Raw genomic sequence first — 9,757 nt, forward strand, 5'->3', positions numbered from 1 at the left:
TCTCGTTTTTGCATAAGTCCACTAATGACAGCGGGAGCTTTCTGGAAGCTACATGTTAATGTTTACTAAGTGGGCTGAAAAAAAGAATCATATATAAACATGTAGCATAGCTTAAGAGGAACACTATGCATGAATCCCATTAAGAAAGTTGTATTGAAGGCAAAAGGAAGGATATCATTGAATGGACCAGACCAGTAGCAGCTGGTGAGGTGGAGCAGCATTGCTCACTCGACTTCCTATGTGGAGGTCACTGCCGATAACAGAGCAGGTGAGGCAGTGGTGACGCTGGCGTGGTGCAGATGCAGCAGCAGAGCCAGTCCAACACTTCTCCTCCTGCAACCATGCTGACCTCTCTGCCACCTCAACACACCCTTGATTATCGGTAGCAACCTGTTTTGGGAAGCCAGGTGAGTGACACTCTGCCCCACTAGCTGGTACTGGAACAGACTGCCTTGGAAGGCGGTGGATCCTCCTTTGTTCAGAGTTGTTTTTTTTAGTGGAGGCCTGAAGGCCATCTACCAGGGATGCTGTGACAGTTGTTTGCTGCATTGGCAGGGAGGTGGGCTACATGGCCTTTGAGGTCACTTCCAATTCTGTGAACACGGATGCTTCTATATGAGCACTTCTTTCTGTGTCCACTCACTTCCTTTTTCTCATTTTTAAATGTTGAAACTTAATTTCTTTTTATAATGCCATTTTACTGTTTGAAAAAGAAAAGAGAAAACAATGAGAGGGTATCACCCCCACCACTCTGGAAAAGAAATGGACATTGCGGAAATTTACAAAGGCTATTTAGATCAGAGCCCAGATCAACAAGCTGAAACTGCAAACAGGAGGCTTGTCATTAGCATCGGGATGAACCTTCCTGAGTGGAATTTACTTGTAAATAGGCATTGCAAAAGGAACATGGGTGTGGGGAATGGCACTGCTGACTAATGCAGTAGTATATTAACAACAGCTGTGCAGAGTCTCTGAACTTTGCAATGTAGTTCTCCAACCAAAGAATGTGAATATGAATGTATTAGATGAAAGAGTGCAATTCTATATTTATAAAATGCATCCTGTTAGGGGGAAATTGCTTACAGAAATGTATATTAGCTGACACTGCATATAAAAATGTGTTTGTTAGGAGAAATTTGCATGAAAATGCTGGTGGTTTTTTGTGAGAATTAAAAAATAAATAAAATCCCACATTGCTGCAGAAATGTCGAGCACTGAATTTAAGATCTGGAAAACGAATATAATGAGAGAACAAGCTTTCAGATTTGTCCATCACTAGCTACCAGTCAGTTTCTGGAATACTAAATGGACCATTGGTCTGAGGCAGTGTCCTGTGTTCCTATGTTCTCATTTTCAGTTTTTTAATAATGGTGGATTAGCAAAAAGGCCCCTACAATTTCTAAGGAAACTGGGAATAGACAGATAGGGAAGCAAGACATCTGCATTCTCCAGATGCAACATTGTTGAAGTTAGTTTGCATATCAAGAATAACCCTTGAGTGAACCAATCATTCCTCACGTCAGTGGGACTTACGCAACTGAAGCAACAATCGCTACCGTCTCTGAGACCAAGGGTGCGCCCAGTGCTTAGGACTGTGATGCTATACACAACACTTACCTCATTTAATTTAAATTAATGGGACTTGCTTCTGAGTAGTAGTGAATGGACTTGCACTGCTGGCAACATAAAACATTTCAGATTCATGTGGTAATGCAGGGATCAGCCTCTAATTATCCTTTCTTTCTTTTTTTAAATCAGGGAAGTAGTGTGAATCTTGTGACGGCAGATTGTGTGTCTCCTCTTCACGAAGCTTGCTTAGGGGGACATTCTGCCTGTGCCAGTGTCTTGTTAAAACACGGGGCCAATGTGAGTAACTTGAAGATGTCTAGGATTTGGGTGCATGCAGAAATAAGATACCCTGATAGCTCAAGAAAGTGAGCCATGCCAATGATGACCCCCCCCCCACGGCACTACTTTCTCATTGTCACTGACCAATCTGTGGTTGGGAAAAAATCCTTCCCAATCACCGCCAGGACAATCTATTAAGAATAGAATAAATATTCTAGAATTGCATATGCTATGTGCAAGGTTGCTGCTGACTGACTGCAGTAATTTGTTTATAGAAAAGAAGGCCAGGGGATGGAATCTCTCTGAAAGTCATTGCCCCTGATCTTGGCTGGATGGGAACAGGGTGTGAGCAAACCACATTCTGATAATGCTCCAAAGCGCTTTGTTATCAACATTCTTAGGACTGTGTCTTAGGACTGAAAACAACAAGGTCTCAAATTGAAATCTAGGTGGTATATGCTTATTTCTGGCTGGTGAAAATGTTGTGCTTAATGCCATCAAAATGACTTAAGGTGGGGTGGTTAGTAAATATTCAGTTGTATGGCTGTTTTCCCAATGTTTGTTCCACTGCTTTAGGCAACAGCTACATTGCTGGCTCTTTTCCTTTCAGGTGAACATGGCTACCATTGACTGGAACACCCCTTTGTTCAATGCTTGTGTCAGTGGCAGTGTAGACTGCTTGAACCTGTTACTGCAGCATGGAGCCAGCCCCCATGCCGTGTGCGATCTGGCATCACCTATCCACGAAGCTGCTAAGCGAGGTAAATGTCAGCAGATGTGCCTTTATGCCAACACAATCTTTGCATCCATTGATTCATTTGAATGCATGGGTTGCAGATAAAACCACCTGTGATGTGTATGTATGTTTAATCAAACCACGGTTTATGCAGCAGGTTTGTTTTTACTAACCAGCATCAACCACAGTGCAGGGTTTGGGTGACACGCCTAACTGCAGTTAATCTGAAACAGAAAGTGATTCCAATCACTACCTCACAGATGCACCAAAGGAGGGAGGAGAGAGTGCAAGTCCAAGAAGAGAGTAGGCTTATTACCATAATGATAAACGATGGTTTAGTGTTATCACGGAGCACAACTTCTATCATACTGACTTTCTAAGAGGGCTAGCCCTGTTTTCTTGGGGTGGTTAGGAAATAAGATAATGCGGGGAACAATGTTTGTTTGAATTTCATTGTGCAGAAGCAGCAACCGTTGATCCCACCAAATAGGTTCATTAAAATTTGGCAGAAAAAGAAACCTTAATGCTAGAGACAAAGAGAGTGGATGAAACTGGAAATTTTTTGAAAAGACAGCAAAGCCTTGCTGATTTCTATCACGGCTACAAAGTTTTAGTCATCAGGTTGGTTTTGATACGACTTATAAACTGCCTGTAATCCTTTAAGGTCATACCAAATGTGTGGAAGCCCTTGTATCCCACGGAGTCAATATTGATCACAACATAAAGCATCTTGGTACTCCACTCTACGTCGCTTGTGAGAGCCAGCAAGAGGACTGTGTCAAAAAATTACTTGAGTCAGGTAATTTTTAAAATGTTATATCTTGCATCGGGGTAGGCAACATGGTGTCTCCAGACATTGTGGACTACAGCTCCAGTTATCCATGACCTTTGGCCACACTGGCTGGGGCTGATGGGAATTGTAGTTTAAAACATCTGGAGAGCACCATGTTGGCTACCTTTGACTTGTAAGCCAATAGCAAACTCCCTTTTCAAAGATGGATCCTTATGAAGCCAAAATGACATCATCCACGCACAAAAGAAAGGTTATGAGCCAGCCTGGGGAGATCTGCAACAGTAATAATAATAATAATAATATGCTGCCCATCTGACTGGGCAGCTCCCAACAAAATACTAAAAACACAATAAAACATCAACCATTAAAAACTTCCCTGAAGAGGGCTGCCTTCAGGTGTCTTCTAAAAGTTAAATAGTTGTTTATTAGTTTATCTGCTTGACATCTGATGGGAGGGCGTTCTGCAGGGTGAATTCCACTATCGAGAAGGTCCTCTGCCTGGACCTCTCAGTATCTGGGTTGGATAATGAAGGTGGAGTCGCTCCTTCAGGTATACAGGTATATAATAGTTTTTAGAAAACCTAAGGAGAGGGAGGGAATCCCCAAAACAGCAAGGGAATTCCCCACCCCCAAAAGGGAAATAACAGTGATGCAATAATTTTGCCTGCAGAATTTGGAAGGTGTTAACAGATCCCAGGGTATCTCTTTGGACAGCAGCCACTGAAATAAATAAGCTCATATTTTAACAAGTTAGATCCACCACAACAAGGTTCTTCTTACTCAGAGGTGGCCGTGGCTGATGCAAACACAAAACCACCAATGCTCATAGGCCCCTTCTCGAACCTGTCCACCCCATCATAGCAATACAGGAAGCTCCCTTATATGAACCAGATCTTTCGTCTATCTAGCTCTGTTTGTCTCAGTATAGACTGGCAGTGGTTGGGGTTTCAGTCAGATGCCTCCCAACCCGATGTGGAGATGCTGGGGACTGAACCTGGGACCTTTTGCATGTGAAGCCTACTAAGCCACAGTCTCTCCTCAAATCAGGAGTACAGAGGGTATTCTTCTCCTTGCACTGATTGCACTAAAATTGCAGATTTACTTAAGGCCACTGGGAACATACCATACTCTTGGAGCAGGGGTAAGAAGCCTGCTAAACTCCAAATCCTATCAGCCCCAGCCAGCATGGCCAATGATCAGGAATAATGGAAGTGTTAGTGCAGCTTCATCTCTCTCTCTCTCTCTCTCTCTCTCTCTCTCTCTCTCTCTCTCTCTGTGTGTGTGAGTCTGTTAGTCTGTCTGCCCCCTAGTGGTGGTGGGGAGTGCACAGGTTCCTGCCTTGCAGTAGAATAACATATACAGTCAAACCTTGGTTGTCAAATGTAATCCATACTGGAAGACCGTTTGACTTCTGAAATATTCGGCAACCGAGGCACGGCTTCTGATTGGTTGCAACAGCTTCTTGCACTCAAGTGGAAGCCGCGCAGGACGTTTGAATTGCCGAACTGAGAGATTCACACCTTGAGTACCTCAAGTTTGGCTAAACTGTAACAAAATGTGCACAGACAGAAGTGAACTTTGTCTTGTAGCTTTCTACAGTTTGCTCTGTGTTCTCCTGCCAACTCAAACACCTGCCTGAGACAACCTACGTGGGTTGAAATATTTGCTTGTTAGGTTAATTGTCAAGAACACTGGGACCTGTACTGTGCAAAGGCATCAATCATTCTTTGTGAACATCCCCGAATCCTTTCATGCGTGTTCAGTTTCCACGTTGCTTTGGCTGCAAGCCAAAGTCCGTGAACAGGCTTGAAGCCAGTTGAAATTTAAACTAAAAAAACCCCAACAACTAATGTGCATATATAGGACGAGATTGTGTGAGCCTTAAATGATCCTTAAACTGACCAGAGGTAATAAAGAATATGGGGAACTGCAGCTTTTGCTAGTTTTAACTTTTTCCTTTCCTTTTCTCCCTCCAGGAGCGAGTGCAAATACTGGGAAAGGACTGAATTCCCCTCTCCACATGGCTGCTCAGACCTCCAATGCTAACTTAGTGCATTTACTTATTGAGTTTGGAGCAGACATCGGGGCTGTGAATGCCGAGGGCAAAAAGCCAACAGACCTGGTTCCTCCAAACAACACGCTAGTGCACACATTGCTGCAGAGAGAAGGTGCCTATTAATCTTGGTTTCATTCAAATTCAAAGTATTTAAGGGTGCTGAATCACGCTTTGAAAAGGACACACTCTCTTTCTTTCTCTCTCTCTTTCTTTCTCTCTCTCTTCTCCCACCACATTGTTAATTATACTTGTTAATCTGAGCTAAATAATAAAAAAACCTTGCAGATAACTCGACTTGGTTACAACAACCGATACCACAATGTGACCCTGAAGTTATGTTAGGGAGTACACATGGCGATAGCTACGCATTCAAGGGCATCTTTGTAGGATCCAGGTCTCAGAAGAAAGGAGAAGTGTGTGCTCTTGTAACTCCGAAACCTTGGTTTTTATCCTTGTTACACGTTGCGATTTTTGTTCAAAGACTAGTATCCATGCCCGGATTTCTTGGTATGAAACAGAAATAAGTTGGGTGGGAAAGTGCTCCAAGAAGGGGGAAAAGCCTTGTAGGATGTACCGCCAATATGCATCATCTGGTGTGACAATAGCATGTGAATGCTTTGATAGGAGGTTCCCTTCTGTTATGCACTTCTTTTCAGCAAATTTATACCCATCAAAATAGACTTGATTTTCTTGTGCATATGTGGTTCATTATTATTATTATTATTATTATTATTATTATTATTATTATTATTATTTGATACTATTTGTTGCATTGAAAGAATACAGCAGATAGTATAAAAGAAAAACAGACCAGTGGGACTGTATTGTTTCAGATCTGTAAGCAAATTTGGGGACCCTCCTTATCACACAAAATTAATATTTCCTTTTGCATATTTCCTGATGAGCATAAAACTAATTCATATTGATCGTGCTTGTTATGTTTTCCAGGATAGGAGACTGTAAGCTCAGTCTGACTCTTTATGCAAATATTTATATCTACGTCTACACACTTAGACACACATATTCACTTAGATCAAAATGTTATATACAGACACTAGGGGATATGCATTGTATGATATAAATCAGGCATAGGCAAACTCGGCCCTCCAGAAGTTTTGGGACTACAACTCCCATAATCCCTGACCATTGGTCCTGTTAGCTAGGGATGATGGGAGTTGTAGTCCCAAAACATCTGGAGGGCCGAGTTTGCCTATGCCTGATATAAATGATGGTGGGTTGGTGTTTTTTTGTAACGCTAGTGTCAATGTCTCATATGAAGCCATAGAAGGTTTGTTGTATAGGCCTGATGCACTACAGTAGACTATTCCTGCCAACATAGTTGCATCTGTGTGGAATCATTTCAAGGGATAAATAAAAGATGAAATATGTATATAGCCTAACTCTTGCTATCTATGTATAGTTATTATACTATTGTGAAATGTTTTGAAGGCCGCAAGTATGAATCTCACTGAGGAAAGGCTTTTAAAAGCTCTGTTGCCATATTTAATTACCATGTTTTGTAAGAAAATACGACGTTCATCTTGCAGTTGGCAGATAAATAACATAGCTGCTAATGAGAGCTAAATAGTGGATATGAATGACTGTGCTCAGCTCCGTTAAATCATAATGAGATGTTTGACTTCAGTGTGGCAGCTCTAACATTTCTGTTGCAACACACATCATTCATTCAAACAAACAAACAAACGAGCATCGTTGTTTTCCACGTATGATCTTGGGTAGAGTTGGCTTTCCTCTGGGTTATCACAAACTGGCACAATAAGAAACTGGTTATTGGATGATAGGACATTCCATCTAGAATTAGTGATATAATATATGCCAAGCATTTTGAACATTTGAAATGGGCTGCACCAGGGCTGGATTTAGGTTTGATGAAGCCCTAAGCTACTGAAGGTAATGGGACCCTTTAGATGTCCAGCTGTCCTTTGTCAACAATGAATTGTCGCTGTTTTTTGTGTTGAATATATGTTATATGGTAATTTATAGACCTAATAGGTATCTAAAGCCATTTGCACATGACAAAATATGTATTTTATCAAAGTAATTGTTGAACTGAAATACAATTAAGAAGTATATTAATAGTGAATTAATTGTTAAGTTCTAACTTAAAATGATTTTTTATTCACAACAAACTTAATAATGCAAACACATTTACATATATTTTGGAAATGTACATCCAGGTTTTTTCCTTTAATTTTTGGGGGGGCGCCCAACAGAGTGGGGCCCTAAGCTATAGCTTGTTTAGCTTATACGTAAATCCGGCACTGGGCTGTATGTAAATAAGTATTTTGATTTATTTTTATTTTTAAAAAAATCATTGGAAAATCTCTATACTGTGCTCACATCCAGATATGTAGTCCTTGACGCCGGAAAGGCAATTTCCCCCGTTAGCATTGGATCATGGCCCCAGAGGAGAGCTTTCCCTTTTCTGCCTGCTGTTCATTTACTTGAGCGACCTAGAGATCTGTATTCTGCTTCTACTCTTGCATAGTGTTGTTGCTCCCTGCTTGAAATCCATTGTGACACGGTTTGTGCATGCTACTCTATGCGGGGTGTCAGGGCCGAGAGAGATAACTTTTTGTTCCCATCAAATTCATTTTTTGACTTTATATCAGAGGGAGACCCCTGCAACCACTAATGTAGCTGAGGGATAAATTATGGGGTTTTTTGCTGACAAAAGCTGCTTCCACACTGAGCATCTGCTCTGCATGATATCATAATCAAAAGATAATCCTTCCATTTTTCCCCCTGTTCAGCTTTGAGGTTGTCCCCCCCTCCTCCAAAGTTCAGAAAATCTTACCCTTTTAACCCAATTAACTTCCTATGTATTTCCCCCAGGAGATCTGTTATTCACTTGCTTTCCTGGATGGTTTTGAGCTGTGCAGAACTTGCACTAGCAACTTCTTGTTCTATAGACTATCTCTCCTGTCTAGAAATCAGCACTATCACTCTGACCTTCTCCTTTGTATCTGTTTTTCTCTCTCCCTCCACCCTGCCCTGCAGTTTCAGCAAGGGGAGAAAAGGATTGCAAATTCATTGAGGTAAAGGCAGTATTTAACTCTTTTCCACAGGTAATGGTCAAGGATGAAATCCCACTACTATCACCATTTGGGGCTGGAGAAAGTAGAATGGCCCACTTAGCTAAAATCAATGTTATTCCAGAAGACTGCTATTTCACTTTCATCTTAAAGCCGTATAGCAATAATTGGTTGCTGCAATTTTTTCCTCAAGATTATAGACCCAAAGATTACAGACAATCAAATCTATTTTTATATTATTTCATTGCCCATTTAGCAATAGCCTTCGTAATACAGTCAGTTGCTTTGTTTGTCTTTGTTTCAGCCCATATTTCTCTTATGCAGTAATTTGCTTTTGACCTTGAACAATATATCTCAATTTGGAAAAAGTCAAACACAAGAATTTCTTGAAGCTTTCAGGTGCACTGTGAGAGCAGAGAACTCAAAGCTGTTTTGTTTCAGTGCAGCTGCTCCGAGTCTCAGAAAAGCTGACCTTGTGATGCAGCTGCAGACGGTGTTTTGTGGGAAAGTGTTATGAAGTCAATAATACCTTGCTTGTATCTTTGGCCTCTTTCCTTCTCCAGGGCCCTTCTCCTTGATGCAGTTGTGCCGCCTTTGCATACGGAAGTCCTTGGGATGCAAACAGCGACAGAGAATGAGTGAACTTCTGCTACCAGATGAGCTGAAACGGTTTCTGTTGTACCTTTAAGTGTTTTGTTTTGCCTGATGGGTTATTAAAGTGTTGTTTCTTATCCAGGCATGTTTGTTGTTGACAGCTGTCTGTCTCAAGAGACAATGGAGTATGCCTCCAGGGGTGAAGTCAAACCGCTATGTTAGCAGCACCAAAGTGACCTCCATGGGACATAAGCCTGGGCAGTATTTGTGGAAGTCCTGGGCTGCAGAGACAACAAGACCCTCCTCTTGGCCTCGCTGGTGTGGTCCAAAGGAAAGCAGCTTGGCTGCAGGAGTTGCCAGAAAGAGGCATACAAGGCACCATCCAACCTTAGGGACTCGACTCTGGATCTGAAAAACTGGGCAAGTGTGTATGTGTGTGCGAGAGAGAAAGTGTGTGTGTGTATCTATCAATCAATCAATCAATCTATATCTATCTATCTATCTATCTATCTATCATCTATCATCTATCATCTATCTATCTATCTATATCTATCTATCATCTATCTATCTATCTATCATCTATCTATCATCTATCTATCTATCTATCATCATCATCTATCATCTATCTATCTATCATCTATCTATCTATCTATCTATCTATCATCTATCTATCT

At 41.4% G+C, this 9,757-nt stretch overlaps 1 protein-coding gene across 4 annotated transcripts in view; it reads left to right on the forward strand.

Moving 5' to 3' along the window:
* The window catches only part of ASB9 (ankyrin repeat and SOCS box containing 9), a 19,775-nt gene extending 10,547 nt beyond the window's left edge, over nucleotides 1-9,228 (forward strand). For 2 of the 4 annotated variants that reach the window (XM_083438977.1, XM_083438976.1), the window contains exons 4-9: nucleotides 1,759-1,866; nucleotides 2,459-2,609; nucleotides 3,249-3,383; nucleotides 5,354-5,545; nucleotides 8,455-8,492; nucleotides 9,053-9,228. In XM_083438977.1, coding sequence (XP_083295103.1) covers nucleotides 1,759-1,866; nucleotides 2,459-2,609; nucleotides 3,249-3,383; nucleotides 5,354-5,545; nucleotides 8,455-8,492; nucleotides 9,053-9,067 — 639 coding nt within the window. In that variant the 3' untranslated portion in view covers nucleotides 9,068-9,228. The remainder of the gene's footprint in view (nucleotides 1-1,758; nucleotides 1,867-2,458; nucleotides 2,610-3,248; nucleotides 3,384-5,353; nucleotides 5,546-8,454; nucleotides 8,493-9,052) is intronic. The other 2 variants (XM_083438975.1, XM_083438974.1) reach the window with 1 other exon arrangement.
* The last annotated feature ends 529 nt before the right edge of the window (nucleotides 9,229-9,757 follow it).

Source organism: Podarcis tiliguerta (assembly GCF_965153285.1).
Source record: "Podarcis tiliguerta genome assembly, chromosome: 4".
Lineage (NCBI taxonomy): Eukaryota > Metazoa > Chordata > Lepidosauria > Squamata > Lacertidae > Podarcis > Podarcis tiliguerta.